Source organism: Vicia villosa, linkage group LG3 (assembly GCF_029867415.1).
Source record: "Vicia villosa cultivar HV-30 ecotype Madison, WI linkage group LG3, Vvil1.0, whole genome shotgun sequence".
Lineage (NCBI taxonomy): Eukaryota > Viridiplantae > Streptophyta > Magnoliopsida > Fabales > Fabaceae > Vicia > Vicia villosa.
In genome coordinates, this window is record NC_081182.1 from 79,506,464 (window position 1) to 79,524,571 (window position 18,108).

The 18,108-nt window shown below is 33.9% G+C and overlaps 1 protein-coding gene across 1 annotated transcript; it reads right to left on the reverse strand.

The window, feature by feature from the left end:
* Positions 1-2,976: 2,976 nt before the first annotated feature.
* LOC131656172 (WAT1-related protein At4g08290-like) lies at positions 2,977-4,799 on the reverse strand. Its single transcript, XM_058925931.1, has 5 exons — positions 4,535-4,799; positions 4,391-4,453; positions 4,164-4,280; positions 3,665-4,073; positions 2,977-3,550 (listed from the first exon to the last, which is right to left on the reverse strand). Exons 1-5 carry the CDS (start codon positions 4,717-4,719, stop codon positions 3,170-3,172), a joined length of 1,155 nt encoding a protein of 384 aa, XP_058781914.1. The 5' UTR covers positions 4,720-4,799; the 3' UTR covers positions 2,977-3,169.
* Between the last annotated feature and the right edge of the window lie 13,309 nt (positions 4,800-18,108).

The following is an 18,108-nucleotide window of genomic DNA, read 5'->3' on the forward strand; positions in this document are numbered from 1 at the left end:
TTTCTTTAATCAATTGTAACCGATGTTTCGTTTTCGATTACCAAATGCCAAATTACGTTTTCTACATTAAATTATAAAAACTAAAAAAAAAATTGAAAAAAAAAGTATATATAAGCACTTACCTAATAAAAAAAATTGAAAAAAAAAAATAAAAACCCTAAGCCTAATGCGTCAAATGGTTTGGCAATTAGGGAAAAATCCTAAGCCTAATGCGCCATTCTATTTGGCGCCAACTCTTTGAAAATTAGGGTTAGCCAAATGGTTTGGCGCATGCACCCTATTTTAATACCTATGCGCCATTTCATTTGGCGCATCCACTTATCTGGGGTCCCAAACCTAAACATTTTAGTAAATACCCCGAAAACATGTTTTTTTTATAATTTTTTTATTAAACCTGATTATTTAAAAAAATTTTCCTCGAAACGTGGGACTAAAACTAAAATAAAATGACAGAAAAAATGACGTAGAAATAAAATTAATCAATTTAATTTGGTTTTTAAATCGTGGACTAAAACTAAAAAAAAAACAACGTAAATAAAATTCACCAACTTAAACATACAAGTCTGGGGAATAAAACTCAAAAAACTCAAAAATAAAAAAGGAAATATGGCGACCATTGCAAAAAAAAAAAAAAAACTATAAAAGAGGATAACTGATGCCTTGGTGATTATATCTCCCTATTTTAAAGTTCATCAACTTTCAATTTTTATTATTGATTTAGCATAAAGATATATATAGTTGAAATAATAGGTTTGAGAGTTCACCAAATTTCCACACGCCTATTTCGATGACATAAATTAAAAATAAAAAAATAAAAAACACATTTTCTTTAACCTCCACCACAAAGTTTATCTTTATCTAAGTTTATAATTTCTTTTCAAAAGTTAGTGTTGTTTGAAGGTTAAGTCTTCCAAAATGGTTAAGCATAAAACCTTAAATATATTTAAATATATTAGTGATTAAACAAACTAGTATACTTTAGATAAACAATGTTAAAACAATAATAAGTAAATAATATAACTTTAGTTATATTTTATTTTATCTTACTTTAGTTATATATCTTAGAGGCCTTTGTATCTATATTACGATATATGGTAATTAGACTTTGTCCATAGTGTCACGACCGGCAAAATTAATGAAGTCGTCACCATCGTTTATTCATCATAAAGACAGGAAAAATAATAGGAAAAACCTAAAAGAGAAGAATTTTGTAATCGAGAGTCGAGATTAAGAAAGGGGAAGGTGTTAGGCACCCCTCTCCTCCCTTGTACTTAAGGGGAACCTCCTATAGATCTAGGTTAAGTGTGCTGGCTAAGGGATGCTTGCTTGATTAGGTTTTTACTTCTATTTATTTATTTACAAGGAATGGGAACTATACAAGGATAGAATTTGGATGAGAGGTTAGTTAATTAATTGACTCGCTAAAGCATCATGCCTTATCCCAACGTATCTTCATCAAGGGATAGAATCATACGTAGTTTGTAGGTGTTATGTTAGTAGTTTTTATGGAACAACATGAAAACGCCTTCGAGCAATAAGCTTATGCTACTCATACAACAGAGACTTATGTTAGCTTCTAGTTCGTGTTTAAGGGTCTTTAGTCAGTTCCTTTTTGAAAAGGATCTTGAGTTTTTAAAAAAGTAGAAAAATGTTTAGATTGGCTAGATGTTTTAAGTGTTAAAGGAGAGTAAATCTAAATAAAAAGGAAATGTTTTTTTTATTTATTTGATTATTGGAACTAAGTATGAAGCGAGGTACTTTTTTAATAGAAATAAAGATAAATTAACTTAATTTAACTTAATTAAAATCTAAATGAATTAATTAACCCCTAAGCTAAAAACATAAAAGTATTCAAAGAGTTGACTAAAAAACCAAACCAGCTTATAAAATAAAACAAACAAGGTTGTTAAATAAACTAAACAAAAAAAAAACAAGATAAAAGAGCTAAGGGTGTAAATTAGGCTCGAGAAGTAAAATAGAGGGTGTGAAAATCATATCCAACCCATTCAGAGATATGAGTTTGGTGTGTGAAGAAACTGCTAACATTGTTAAGTTGGGTATATATGTTGAAATTAACTAGTGGTATTCTGGAAGAGATCAGAGAAGGCCAGAGAATTGACTTGGAACTGATGACCGGTTAGCGTCGATCAATTAGTGTAACAGTGGTGAATTCAGAATCGATGAGAACGGTGTGATCAGATTCGGAGACAAAGTTTGCATTCCAGATGTTCCAGAACTTAAGAAGAGTATTCTTAAAAAATTCATAGAATTGGTTTGAGTGTTCATCTCGGTGCTACTAAGAGGTATCAAGATTTGAAGAAATGTTTTTGGTGGTCTGGTATGAAGAAGAAGGTGGCTGAGTTTGTTTATGCTTGTTTAATTTTCCAGAAGTCAACGATTGAGCATCAGAAGGTGTTGAGTATGATACAACCGTTGAGCATTTCAGAGTGGAAATGAAATATCATTGTTATGGATTTTGTGAGGAGTCTGCCTAAGACGACAATGGGATGTGACTCCATTTGGATGAGCGTGGATAGGTTATCGACCCATTTTATTTCAATTAGTTATCCTTTGCCGAAGTTGGATGAGTTGTATATTAAAAAATTTATTAGTTTGCATGGTGTTCCTTTGAGTATTGTGTTGGATAGAGATCTGAGACTCGCTTCGAGATTTTGGGAGAGTTTGCCAAAAACTTATTTAATGCTATATTATAACTAAGGGGAATATATATTCAAACTATTCAATTAAATCATTCATTAATAAAGAAAGTTCTCATTTTTGTTTACTAAAAGATGGAACCAATCATGACATACACATTTTTTCAATTGTTTAATACTATAATACGGTACTATATGTCTAAGATTTTAGTCTAAATTTAAAATTTCCTTCATTTTAGTCTAATTGTAAAATTTCCTTCATCCTTTGAGTTTTGTTTTTGAGTTTAAGAATATCATTTACTTTCACAATTTTAAAATCTCAAACAATAAAATGGATCATATAATTTTTTTCTCTTGAAAGCCCTCTAATACTCCCAACAAATGACCACCAATTAAATGACAAATTCACGAGTCCTTTCAAATTGCCAATTCCATGTTGTGAGTAGCATAGGCATGACATTGGGCTTATATCAGTAAAGAAGAGGTAACACCAAAGCCCAGTCCATTCAAATTCAATTTCGTCCACAATTGTAACATGTTTCTTCATCATGCATGACCAATTGAGCCTTATTACTATCATTTTTAGGAGCTGTGACAGGTAACTGATGTAGGTCTTGTAATTGGTTCTCCTTAGTAGGTGACTCTGCCATATGAATATCATTATTCCGGGCTTTCTGTTCTTTCGATTTTCCCCACACAACTAAATAAAGCCCAAGAACCACCACTATTGCTCCAATAATACTCCCAAGAAAGAGCTGCTCGGAAAGAATGATGCATGCTAAGGCCGTTACAATGATCATTCGCAGCGGATTGAATGCAGTTACAATAACTGGACCCATAGCTTTCATAACCACTCCTTGTATGTAGTACTGCACTCCTGATGTTACTATCCCCTGTAAATTGTAATCACAAATCACAAAAAGCACATTTACATATACATTTATAAACAAACAAATAAATTTAAGTGTGTGAAGTTTGACGCCTAATATCAACTGAGTTTTACTAACCGCATAAGCTGGGGCAAAGAGTCGTGAATCCCAACCAAGAGCCCAAGCATGAGAGTTGTGACGCTCGGCAATAATAGTCACCACAAAGCTTTGAAGCGCGCCAACGAAACAAACCCATGTTGCCAGAGACATCGGTGCAGGGTACTTTCTCAATGTTATGGCCTGCAATATGTAAAAGGCGGAAAAACCAGCGCAGCCAATAAGGAGGAAACATGTTCCTACGATCCACCGGTTGTTACTGGAATCTTTCACAATCTCAGACTGGTTGGTAGCATGACTAATAGTTGACTTCACAACGCTAACTACAGGGCCTTTGTATAGAGCCATTAACAATGTTCCGGCAAATGTTATTGCAGTACCAATCATTTTTGCTTGACATGCTATTTCCTTTATCTTCATGTGCTCCAATCTGCACAATATAATCATTTAGTTAGTTTACTAAAAATTATTATTCAAAAATAATTTCAAACTATGATGATATATTTATGTAATTGTTTACTTTAAAATGACTGCAAACAGAAAAGTAATGGAGGGCGCAGAGTTCATCACAGCGGAAAGGAACGAAGCGGACGTTAATTTCATTCCCAACAAGGCAAAACATTGATCCAGTATTATTCTGTAAATGTAATACAATATAGTATAGTTAATTAAGTTACTAATGAAAAATCGAGATTGAAATTTATATATAATAAACTATAAAGAGTAAGAATATATAAGTAAGATTACTCGAAGAAAGCCAGTAACATAATCTCTGAAAATACACGGAGACTCATCTTCGGTCTAATTTTCCTGAGAAAAAAAAAACACATTTTTTAGTATACTTGTAATTAGTATTAATAATGAATGAATGAAGGAGGTTGTTGAAGAGACCTTTCAAGATAAAATGCGAATGGAGCTAATGTTACAGTGGCGAGAGCATTACGGTAGACGATGAAAACGTAATGGCTCATTCCTTTTTTGATAGCATCCATGGCAAAAATAAACATTCCTGCAGAACCAAATTGAACTGCCAAGAGTAGTAAATATGGCTTTGCAGTTCTTAACCATGCACCCATTTTTGAGAATCTATCGCTTCTTGGGTGCGTAGCAAGTGATGTTGCTTATGTTATGGAAGGGATTTTGTACATTGATGATGAAGGCATTCTGAATATTTATAGCCAAGTAATAGATTTAATATATTAATGAAGTTGAAATAAATTGGAAATTTTGCTCTTAATTTCTTCAAATAACAATTTCCAATTTGCATGCTGACTCATAATCCAATCGAGAGAGGTAAACTATTTATAGTTTGTATGTGATTTGAATTTGGTATCTATGAATTTTTTTACCATTAATGATTATTTTAGTTTTTAGTGGCTGTGGCGAGTCGTGTTGTTTTCAACTACAGTTTTACTTATCTATTTTTTGGATAAAAATAAAATACAATCTTCCACTTTTATATCATCTATAGGATGGTTTTGTTGTTTTACCTTATTTAATTGTGTCGGTGGAAAAATTAAAATTATTTTTTGGACAATATTAATTAAAAAATAATCATTTAAGCAATTATTATGTTTTACATTATATACATATAGTCATTATGTTTTACATTAAATATATACGAATTACATTTTTAGTTTGTTAATTTAAACAATTGTTTTTTAATAAAGATACTTTAATATGTAATAATAAAAAATATTTAAACATTTTTTTGAATGTGAGAGTTTAAATTTAAATGGAAAAAATGAATTAAAAAAATTGACAAGTGTCTATGTGAGTTATATTGATGATAAAATATTATTTTTTAATTTTTATATTGAACTTATTGAAAAAATTAAGAAAACAACAAAATGTAATATAAAAAAAGGAAATCCATTTCAAATTAAGTAAAATTAAAGTAATCCAAAAAATATCAAACTTAAAAACTGAAAACATACTTTTACTTATTTTTATTTTTTTTAGAGTTTTCTATAATTTTTTAATGAAGAACTTTGACAAAATTAGGTAAAAAGAAAAAAATCCATCATTTTTAAGTTTTGCAAAGAGGTTTGGAAGCTAAAAATTATCCGAATCACAAAAGACAGAAAAAAGTGTTTATGTTTGATTCAATTGATTTTTAAAAATAAAATTGAACCAAATCAATGTGATTTAAATTGATTTGATTTTTTATAAGATAAATTAAAGAGAATGATCAAAATAAACGATTTTATTTTAAGTTTTATAACACATTAGTTTTTATATATCTCGTTGACATATCAAATAATTTTAAATTGATATTAAATTTAATATATATATATATATATATATATATATATATATATATATATATATATATATATATATATATATATATATATATATATATATATATTGATTTTTAAAAATAAAATTGAACCAAATCAATGTGATTTAAATTGATTTGATTTTTTATAAGATAAGTTAAAGAGAATGATCAAAATAAACGATTTTATTTTAAGTTTTATAACACATTAGTTTTAATATATCTCGTTGACATATCAAATAATTTTAAATTGATATTAAATTTAATATATATATATATATATATATATATATATATATATATATATATATATATATATATATATATATATATATATATATATATATATGTATATATAATGTTAGTTTTCAATCTAACAATATATTTTGTTATAAGAATATAGAGTAAAGAGTTATCGGAGTGTTATATAACTAAATTTTATTATAAAAATATTTTAGTATAAAATTTTAAATAATTTACCTATAAAATATAAACAGTCAATTTGTAAAGTACCAAAAAATTTCCTTACGTATTTGTCACATTAGTCTAGATTCCTTGTATTTTTTCTATCACCGAATTCCTTTTTTACTAACCAAAAAAACAGAAAGTACTTTAATTTACTTGTTGCAAAAAGTGCATTCTATATTCTTGGCTAAAGATAAAAAGTCACATTCATTATCTTTGTTATTTTGTGATATAACATAAGGGTGTTTTTTTCCTCTATTAATAAGAATAATTTAAGTGGTATTTTCTAGTGATTTAACAATATTTTAACTTTTTTATGTTAAACTTAAAAGTCATTTAATAATTATTTTTAATCTATTGAAGATTGAATTAATTTAAGGTAATTTCTTTACCCACCTCCCTACATGGTCACCTCTGGTGAAAAACCAAATATACCTCTTACTTCGGAAATGCATTTTCGAAATGCAAGAAAATGTTGTTTTCGGAGATGCATCTCCGAAAGCGTTTTTTATTTTTTTCAAAATTTGTCTTTATTTCGGAAATGCATTTCCGAAATACTGCGCGTTTTGCAGATTAAGCAAAACAGCCCCCTCCCCCATTTATTTTACCCTAAATCTTCTTCCAAACTTCCTCTCTTCAAAATTTCTGCAAAAGCAAGTGTGTGAACTAGTCATAGATTGCCAAAGGCGACCCAATCTCAACCTAAATCATCTCAATCTCTATTAGTGGTAAGTTTATCAATTTTTTCAATTCTTAGATCCATGATTGATATCTCTATTAGGGTGTTTAGAACTTGCGAAAATTATATTGGGGTAGGTTGATACTGCTATTTAGGTTGTTTAGATAGATTAAAATTAGTTTTGAAGTTGGATTTTGGGGTCTGCCATGGAAGTTGCAGAAAACTGCTTCGCAAGGGTGTTTCGGAAGTTCATTTCCGAAAACACCTCCATTCCCAGTTTCGAAAATGAACTTCCGAAGTGGTCCAGAATTGTTTTTTTTTTGTTTTTTCAATTGTTTCGCATTCTTATTGATTTCAATTGTTTTCAGGAACATGGCAGGCAACCCAACACGCATCAGACAGGGTAGAGAGACCCAGACTGCGTCGGCTAGACGCGAGCGGGCGGCGCAGCTGGCGTCGACGCAGGGACGGGGACGTGTGCGAGTTCCCGTACAGATGGACGAGGGTACTTCTGCATCTGGATCGAGGAGTCGCTTGACTCGGGTATCTTCTTCCCGCCAGCGATAGGAGGAGGAGGCAGTTATATACCATGAGGCAGAGGAGGTACCGGATGTTGACCCTCCACACGGGGAGGAGGAGGAGCAGGAGGAGGGCTACCCGGGAGGGCCCAGTGACACGACCTTGCTGATTACCTACCACGAGCACGTCGCTCGGCGTATCTGGGGGGGAGAGGTATTTTTTATAATTTGCCCGCCTTTATTATTTAACCGTTTTTAATTTAGCTGGTTATTGAACATTTTCTTAACGGTCTAATTAACAGTGTTTTTTATTTGTTTTTGTTGTAACAGGAGAGGCAGACTTTGAAACAGGTGAACCACGCCCGGAAGGTTTTCGGTCTCTTTAAACTAGAGGCGCAGTGGTTTAACGATGCGGTGAGAGCTTCAGGGCTTAGTGGGCTGTGCATGACGGGGTATACCACCATCAGCCACGGCATGCAGGGGGCTTTTGTGGAGAGGTGGCACAGGGAGACATCTTCTTTCCACTTACCGGTTGGGGAGATGACGATTACCTTGCACGTTGTGCAGTGCCTTCTCCACTTGCCGATTAGGGGGATGCTGCTGGACCATTCCCGGATCCAGAGGATCGAAGCCAGTGAGTGGATGGCGCTCTATCTGGGTATGGAGCCAGATATGGCTGACTATGAGTGCGAGACGACAAATGGGCCTCATATCCGGTTCACCACACTGAGCGCTTATTTCGAGCACCACCTGGTGGCGGCGGCCGAATCCGAGGAGGCGGATGACGGCCTATTTATGCAATATCACCGTGGCTGCGCTCTCCGGTGCTGGTTCATGTTTGTGGTAGGCGATGCACTCTTTGTGGACAAGAGTGCAAGATATGTCGACGTGACCTACCTCCGCTACTTCATGGACGTGACTACCGTTCACCAGTGGAACTGGGGTTAGCTACTCTGGCATACCTATACCAGAAGCTGAATGAGGCCTCCAACTAGAGGACCAGGCAGTTGACCGGATCCTGCACACTACTGACGGTACGTTTCATTTTAATTGTTTCACATTTATTTATGTTTCGTACTTAATTTTAATACATTATCTTGTTTGTGTTTCAGAGCTGGATCATCTCCTACTTCCCCCGCATCCACGGCTTCTGCGTTGATCCTGAGTACGAGGACGAGATGCCCAGGGCTGCCCGATACGTTCTCCAGAGGGGGAACAATGCAGTGGGACCATACCGTGGGTACCTCGACCGCACGATGCACGATGACGTCAGTTGGAGGCCATTCAGTGACTACACTGATGTTGTCCCCTTTGACAGCATATCGTTATAATCTGGCTGGTTGGCATGCGGGGCCAACACCATGGTGCAGTATCTCCCTGAGCGGTGCATGCGACAGTTTCGATTTGTGCAGCTGATACCCAGATCACCTTTTGAGGCTGCTCCTGACACAGTGACCCGAGTGCAGCTCACTGACATATATGCAGATTGGGAGCGGCATGTGGTCCCAGAAGAGTATGGTCGCATTCAGGTCATCCAGGACTGACACAGTGTGGAGGGGTATGTCACATGGTTCTATTGGGTGTCACATCCTCTGATGAGATCCGACGCTCCCGGCGCTCCTAGGCCAGCACACGAGGAGATCCTGGAGAACCAACAGGCCGAGGATGACCACACCATTGATCTCCTGCCGATCTGCCGGCGGATAGAGATGCTTGGGCGGGACGCGTTGGATCGAGGTATCGTTGATCAGGGCGGTCCAGAGGCAGTCGCCGTGATGGAGAGGATCGTCACTGATGCGGGCTGTGCGGCGGCATACATGCGGCAGAGGAGGTCCCAGGGAGAGAGGGTTAAGCATACCCAGTAGGGGTTCGAGTTTATTTTTTTGTATTCGGATTATATATTTCGCACACTATGACTCAGTTTGTATATAATATTTGAATTTTATTTATTATATTAGTATTTTACGTTGATATGTCGTTTGTTTTGTTCGGCTTTTCCGTTTTGTATATATTATACGTTTTGTATATATTTCGTACGGAACTATTAGAAAAAGCACAAAAAAAAATAGACTCCTGCATAATTCAAAAATGCACTTCCGAATTACACTAAAATCTGAAAAAAGGTGTTTTCGGAAGTGCATCTCCGAAAACACCCCACATTTGGTGTTTTCGGAGATGCACTTCCGAAGTCTGAGGAAATTTAAAAAAAAACTTCGGAAATGCATTTCCGAAGCAGGGGTAAAGTGGGGTTTTCGCTGGGGGTGACCCCCATAGGGAGGTGGGTAAAGAAATTTCCTTAATTTAAAAGCAATGGAATACAAGATGATGGCAAGAGAGACAAAAAGGAAAGAAAGTAAAAAGTAAAAAGCCATCCGCTTTGCAATATGTGTCATAAGTTTTCTACTGTACCAACTCCTATAAATAATCATATTTATAATATTATCCATGATTTTAACTTTATCAACAGTATTACCAAAATAGATGTCGTTACAATATTTTCACACACCATAAACAGTCTCTACAGCAACTAGCTTTAGGATGGATCTCCACCCTTTACCATTAGTATTATTGCTCAACTACAAATTTTCTGCATCCCAAGATTGCGGAATACGATTAATCTGTATCCAAGCAAGGAATTTGACCAAATACAAACTATTTTAGGATAAACAAAAACTAGATGATTAATAAATTGCTCTTCACAATTGAAAACACAACACCTGTTAATAGAAACCATCCCAAACCGAAAGAGACGTTGTCTCGTAGCCAATCTACATTGACAAGCAAGTCGCTTAGTCATCAGAGCCCTCGATCTAACAACGTTATGACGAAATATTTTCCTGCAAATAACTTGAGGCGTATCATTACACAACACATTGTAAACATCCTTCGTTTTAAATTTACTACTGATTAACATAGATACTATCCTACACTTGTTGGATATCACTCAAATTGACTCTGTTTGAGGATATTTTTCATAATCCAAGAATTAAGACTTTTGAAATAAAATGATTTTAATAAGTTACATTTATCAAATTTAATTTCCATATTTTATATTTCTTCTTTTATTATAATAAACTCTAAGTTTAACTCGATAATTAAAACTTAAGTGGTAAATTATAAGAACTAGAATAATTTTTTTCGTATATAGTTTTATTTTTAAGGGTTAAGTATGTTTTTTATTTTTATAAATATTTTTAATTTTAATTTTAGTTCCTATTAAAAAATGACATATTTTGGTCCCAACAAAATTATTATGCTCGTAGTTTAGTCTCTACTGTTAAACCGATGTGAATTTTTGAATGATTATTTTACAGACATGTTTAGAACGTTATAAAAAGTTCCTCAAAAAAAAGGAACTCAAAATTTGATTTCGATGTCGAAATTTGCATTACTTTTATCATTATATTTTGAAATTTAAAAAATTCATATTTAATTCTTCTCATTTTAAAAAATTATATAATTTGATCAAAACGTATTTTATAATATTTTAAACACGTATGAAAAAAATGATCAAAAAATTTAAAATTTTAAGGATAATTAAACAGTTTTAAAAATTTTAAAAATTAGTAGGGACTAAAACCGCAAACATAAAAAATTTATAGGGACTAAAATATGTCATTTTTTAATAGGGACTAAAAATAAAATTTGAGATATTTATAGAGACAAAAAACACACTTATAATTAACCCTATTTTTAAAAGACTTAGAATAATGTTTAGAGACGTAAAATTGATTTTGAGTAATTTTAAGATGTTTAGTTTATTAAAAGTAGAATTGATTGTGTCTTCAAAATTGATTTTATTTAAAATTAAAATTTATAACTTTTATCTCTATAATTGATTCTAGATGATTTTTACACTAAAATTTATTGTTTAATTTAAATTTATATAAACGTATTCACACATAAATCAATTCTACTAAATTAAATTTTGTTAAAATCAATTCTTTCAAACTCAATTTTGTCAGAACATACTCTACATCTATCGGGCAATAATTATTATATTTTTGCCACTTTTAAGTCTGTTTTTCTATTTTTAAAATTAAAATTTTATTTTGTCAATTTTTTTATAAAGAAAATTTATTTGGTCAATTTAATTTATAAAAGTATTCACTGAACAATTATTTATTCTATTATTTTTTTTAAAACTTAATACTACAAATATAGTAGTCATTTAAAAAATATATTTTAAAACTTTTTTACAAAAATTGTTTGAAAATAAAAAATAACAATAACAAAAGTTAAGTTATGTTTCCCAAATTTAAGTGTATAGATATTATTTTTCAACGTACACGATAAACATGTATATAGAATGGACCTCTCTAATCTTAGGTTGCAAAAAACTAAAAAATAACAATTAATCTTTCAATTAATTTTTATTTTTATATATTAACACAAATTTGAAAAATAAATGCATCTAAAATAACAAAAGACACACGTTATGTTGTCCCAAATCTAAGTGTGTATGTATTAATTTTCAAAACATGTATAGAGCATGGACCCTCTCATCTAACCTTAGTTTGCAAAAAATTTACTTTGATATATACAGGTGGAAAACTCAGTGGCCACTTCAAAAGAATTGGAAAGCGCACCATGCCACCATGCATGACGCGTCATGCTGAGCCATCTCATTTACGTGGAATCTTGAGTTTTAACATGCACCACACATTGTTGAAGTTTAAACAAATAAAGTATATACTTTGTATAATACTCAAAGTTAAACACTCAATTAACCTTGAAAATATGGAAAATGGCTGTGACAGTAGTAGGTGCACTCACTTGTTTGTGCGTAAGGTGGGTGAAGTGCATGAGTTTGGTGTTTGTTTAAGTTGAGTTTGGATGAATTTAAATAAAAAAATAAAATAAATACTATAATTTAAAAATAATTTAACGGATTCAAATTAAAATTTATTTATTTTTAAAATTTTCTGTTTAGGTAGAATATTAAAATTATTCACTGAAATTTTTTTGGGTCAGTTTTATTAACATTAAAAGTTTTATTTAAATTAAAAATTTGAAAAAAAGAGCAATTTACAATTTTTGAAAATTAAAAGGACCGGTTTGTGATTCTTACACATTATTAGGTACTATTTTGCAATTTATTTAAAATTTTGATGGTCAATTTAAAATTAAACAAAAAAACATGAGGACCATTTTATGAAATTGAAATGCTTAATGATATAGAATTTCAATTTTTGACTTAAAGATGTAATTTAAAATTTTTTAAATTTAACTTTGATAAATTATTTTGACAATTTTTTATCCAATAAATTTGGGTTAAGTCATTTTAAGTTGTCAAAACAAAAATTCCTCAATAAAATACACCATTCAAACACTTTTTTTTTTGTGTGTTTTTGAGACATTTATAAATGTAAGCAATTTAAATGGTTTAATTAATTTTTTATTTATAACTCTTCTGTTTGGATATAACATTATAATTATTTGTTTATTGTTAGATTTTTTTAGTTATTTTATAAAAAAAAATTAAAAAATTAGGTCATAATTAAATCTTAAAAATATAGACCAATTTGTAGCTTTTGATAAATTAAGAGATAAGTTTATAAAATTTAAAAATTATTAAAAATTGGTTTGCAAATTCTAAAAAAAATTTAGAGTCTATTTGAAAATGTTAAAATATAAGGGAACCATGCTACAAAATTTTAAAGATTAATAATAACTAATTTCATATTCATAATTTATTGACTTAATAGAGAAATTTCAAATTCTTTACGTTTATGTGTCTTTTAAATTCTTTAAATTCATAATTGATGAGAATTGTCATTACGTGATTTTTATTAAAATTTTTGGATGAATTCGAAAGAATAATGACCAAAAGGTATAAGAAAGTATAAAAATTGAACAAAAATCAATGCAAGAAAAAAATAAAGACTTAGTGAAATTTGTGAAGAAAAATGGAAGAAAACGAAATGTTTGATTATGAAATTCTCGTACCGCAATAACGCTAGCATTGCGGCACGATACTGACTTGTTGTGGCGTGATGCAACATTTTTTGGCTGACACGTTTTTTTCTATTTAAAGGTATGTTTGGCTACTTTTAAAAGGGTTTTGAATTTTAGAGATGATGTGACGACTAGAGACATTCAAGAGGCAGTTTTAGAGCACATCAAAATCATTGGAGAGCAATTCTTTCATATATTTGTTACCTAGTTGTGGTGCCTTACTAAGTGCATCCTAATTGATGGATGTTTTTGCAGGCCTTCCGATCGATGAGAAAATACTAGAATCGCGGGGTTTTTATCAAAATCTTCTTCCATGTCTTCCACGCCAGTTGGGAAGGTACCTTTTCACCTTTGGTGATGTCTTAGCCACACGATGGTCATTAAATGTGTTTGTTCCTAATGCTAGGAGACGTCCTTCAACTTCTCACTTTCCATCTCGTCGGAGCATTATTTGTTTTGGAAACCTTCCTTTTCAAAAAGAATTCTACCAACAAACTGTACTGCATCAACAAGGCTTGCGCAAGGCTCGGTATTAAGGTTTTCACATCAACAATCCTTGATTCATGATATAAAACAAGGACTTAGGGAGAATATGTTCTAAGCCGGCCAAAGATCCAATAAAACCGATCCAATCTAGAGACCTAATCTACCTTCAAGCGCCTGAATGACAAACGAATATGTGGACAACCATGCAGAGCAACCATGGTGAAGCAACAACACATCTCCATTTCAATTGTTGATCCTTATCCATCGACTCGCTACACCTTACAACTTGGAAACTAGTGACAATTCTAACTATTGTCACTTTTATATAAGTGTGACTCCGAGTCTTGCTCATAAACGATTCACACACACGCTTGCAATTTTTTTTACATGATACTAATTTGAGTGGTAGAGTGCTAATTTTGGAGATACCCCCTCTCTCCGACCATTGGAGACATCTACTACCGCACTGGAACTCTTTCCACAATGGCCACTTTTCACTTATAGTTAATTTTGTGTTCCACACTAAAATATGGGAAACTGTGTTGTTACACCAAATAGTCATACATTTCTTGAGAATCATGAGTAATGATTGCTTGAGAATCATGAGTAATGATAGTTTATATACAACACTCATATTCCTCAACCCAACGACATGTTTTTTCTAAAACACAAAATTGTGACGAGTTCTCACATCAAAAATAGACAATATCTCGTAACCGCAATGGTCAACAAATTTAAGGTCGACTATAACATTGACGCTAGAAGGAGGTGCATACTACTACATGCTTGTGGTTCAGATTCTTTAGCCCCTTAGCCTCGATTGGAGGCAATTGTTCCGGTACACGGAATAAATAATCTCACATTATTTAAAAATCAAGATTCAGTCAGGATAATTTATATACAACATTGATATTCTTCAATCCAACGATATTTCTTATGCAAGCCAAAAGTAGCAATTGAAAAAAGAAAAAAAAAGAGCATAACCATGTGATCGGAGACGATAAGCTGTTCGCGATCGTGTTTTACGGAGGATTCTAATAGTCAATCAGATTGAGATCACCCATTTTTTTGTCTTCGGTTTAAACTCCTGGCTTTAAGGCTCAGGGACCTTGGCAAGAGAGTGTTGGTTGTTTCGATTTGGGGATATTAGGTTTTCCGTTTCAGAGTTTCAGGTCGTGATAGAGATTTCCGTTTATTGTTTGTTCTGGGTTTTTGTTTTGTTCTGGGTTTCTGATTGTTTTTGGTCTTTTTCGGCCTTTGTGGTTTCAACTATGGAATGGAGATCTGCTCCGAAGAGGGCTTTCCGTAACTTTGTTGTCAGGTGGGATATCTACCCGGAGTTTCGCAGAGGGAAAGGATCGGAAGCCAACGCTCTTTACTCTGTGTACATTTCTGATTTTCCAGATAGGATCAAATCCAAGGAGCTCTTTGAACTTTTCGGTTGCATAGACAAGATTGTTGAAGTTGTGATCTCTCCGAGAAGAAACAAGCTGGGCAGGAGGTTTAGATTTGCTAGGTTCAAGGAGGTGGCAGACTTGAGGAGATTGGCTATTCGGATAGACAACGTGATGATCGACGGGAAGAAAATTCACGCAAATCCTCCCAGATTTGCGAGGAAAGGGGATAGAGAGGCAGCCTCAGGAGGTTTTGGGAGAGTTTTTGACATATTCAAAGATGTGGCGTTTGACAGAAGCAGAGGTTCACAGGGGATTCAAGGGAGGAATGTCCTTCGCCGACATAGTGGCTAACAGGGCTGGGGGTTCTGGGAAGGATGAAGGTGTGAGGAAGGTGTCGTTCTCTTCCAAGGAGGATACTTTGCTGCGTTTGAAGAAAGCTTTTATCGGGGAAGTTCATACTCCCGGAACTACCTTCAATATGCAAACTAATTTTGAGCTGGAGGGTTATTTCCAGGTTAAAGTCTCCCCTTTGGGACCGAATCTCTGTTTACTCGAAGAAATGGAGGAAGGAGATATCCAAGCTTTAATAGAAGAGGGTGTCTCTTGGTGGAGTCAATGGTTTAAAAACATTACTCCATGGAAGGAAGATACAGCTGATAAGGAAAGAGTTGTGTGGATCCGTATCCAGGGTATACCTTGCCAAGCCATGTGCTCTGACTTCTTTGAATTGTTAGGTAACTTGTTTGGTGTTTTCATCTGTTCCGACTTACCTTCCGATAACAGACTGGACTTTGTGAGGATCATGGTTAGGGTGCCGATTGATTTTGCGGTCGTGGAAATTATGGAAGCGCAGGTTGACGGTCATGTTTTCCGGCTGCACTTGAAGGAAGAAACTCACGGTTTCTTCAAGGTTGGGACAGCTGTATCTAATGTGGAGACACAGTGTTCCGATTCTATGTTTTCTGGAGACAGTTGGGTAGCCGGGGAATCCCTTGGGGACGCCGGGGAATCGACGGGAGGAGATTTAGAAGGGGATTCCGGAGGTTCTCCAGTTACGGCCGCGATGGTGGAAGGGGCGGATGAGGCAAGTAACGGACCGCTGGACATTACTCGTAGGATAGTCGGGGAGTCTGAGACAGAGGGACCGCCGGTCTTGGAGGTGGCAAAAGGGGTTTTTGACTGTGCATTAAAGTCTTGCAGAGGAATAGGTACAGTGGGACAGAGGTGTACTATGGAGAATAGTGTTGATGAGATCTCTTCTTTTTCTGTTGATAATAGTTTTGTGGAAAGAGAATGTGGGACCTTAGCTATTGTACCGGTGACCAAGAAAGTTAAAAGTCATATTTTTAAGAAACAATTGAAACTTAAAAATATGATAGACATTGTGGGTCCCTCCAAACTCAAAAGACCAAAAAGTAAGAATTTTAAACAGGATAGTGGTACTCTTTTAGCTTCAGGCAGAAAGTGTAAGTTGGAGCTATTGGAACTAGCAGTAGCGGATAACATTACTGGGCATTCTGGTGCGGCACAAACAGGAAATCAGTTAGAGTTTAATTTTTATGGAAACCACTCTGAAGAATCTGATATTCTTAGGAGTAATTCTAGAATTATAAATGATTTAGATGCTAATGTGGGGAATAAATTGTGGAATTCTATCTCCAATTTAGGGGTGGTGAATAAGGATCCCAACAAAGATTTCAATGAAATCATTTTGGAAATGGAGAAAAAAGATAGATTGAGAAAGGAAGGCGGGACGGAGAAAATCAATTTATATCAATGATAGTGGGAACTTTGAACATAAGAGGGGGAGGTAGTAGAATTAAAAGAAGGAGGGTTAGTCATATCATCAAAAAAGGGAAGGCGGATATTTTTCTTATTCAAGAGACGAAATTACCTTTGGTGCCTTATTCCGTTGCCAAGAGTTTTTGGGGGTCGGAGGGGTTTGATTATTCGTTCTCTAGCTCCGAAGGTATGTCGGGAGGATTGTTAATTATTTGAAACACTTTTGCTATGGAGGTGATTTGTAGTTTTAAAGGCATGGGTTATTTGGGGATAAAAGTTTGTCGGAACAATACTTTTTATTATATAGTTAATGTTTATTCTCCTTGCTCATTGGTTCTTAAGAGAGAGTTGTGGAGGAATTTGTTGAGGTTAAAATCTTCTTTGACGGATGGGGAATGGTTGATTGGTGGAGATTTTAATGCGGTGAAGGTCCGGGAAGAGAGAGTTGGGAGAATGGTTTATAGTAACAATATAGAAATCCGAGAGTTCTCTAAGTTTATTGAGGATAGCTTGCTCCATGACGTTCCGTTGAAAGGGAAGAAATTCTCTTGGTTTGGTGGACATGGAAAGGCAAAGAGTAGGATTGATAGATTTTTGGTGGCGGATAAAGTTATTCAAGAGTGGGGAGTGGTGGGCCAATTTATCGGTAATAGAGATATTTCGGACCATTGTCCCATTTGGTTGGTGGTGGATCGTGACAATTGGGGACCCAAACCTTTCAAATTCAACAATGAGTGGTTTTCCAACAAGGAGTTCATTTCTTTTGTTGAAAAGGAATGGAATGCAATTGATGTGGATGGCCGCGGGGATTTCATTCTAAAGGAGAAACTTCGGATTGTCAAAGATAGGCTTAGATGGTGGAATAGCTCGGTCTTTGGTAAGCTTGATCTCGAAATTGA

What these genes read in the sequence shown, in the direction of transcription:
- LOC131656172 (XM_058925931.1), bottom strand. Translation starts at nt 4,719, where the DNA reads ATGGGTGCATGGTTAAGAACTGCAAAGCCATATTTACTACTCTTGGCA. An exon ending in TTCGCATTTTATCTTGAAAG is followed by an intron (nt 4,454 to 4,534) that starts GTCTCTTCAACA and finishes TTTTTTTCTCAG; the next exon opens with GAAAATTAGACCGAAGATGA. An exon ending in CTGTTTGCAGTCATTTTAAA is followed by an intron (nt 4,074 to 4,163) that starts GTAAACAATTAC and finishes TATATTGTGCAG; the next exon opens with ATTGGAGCACATGAAGATAA.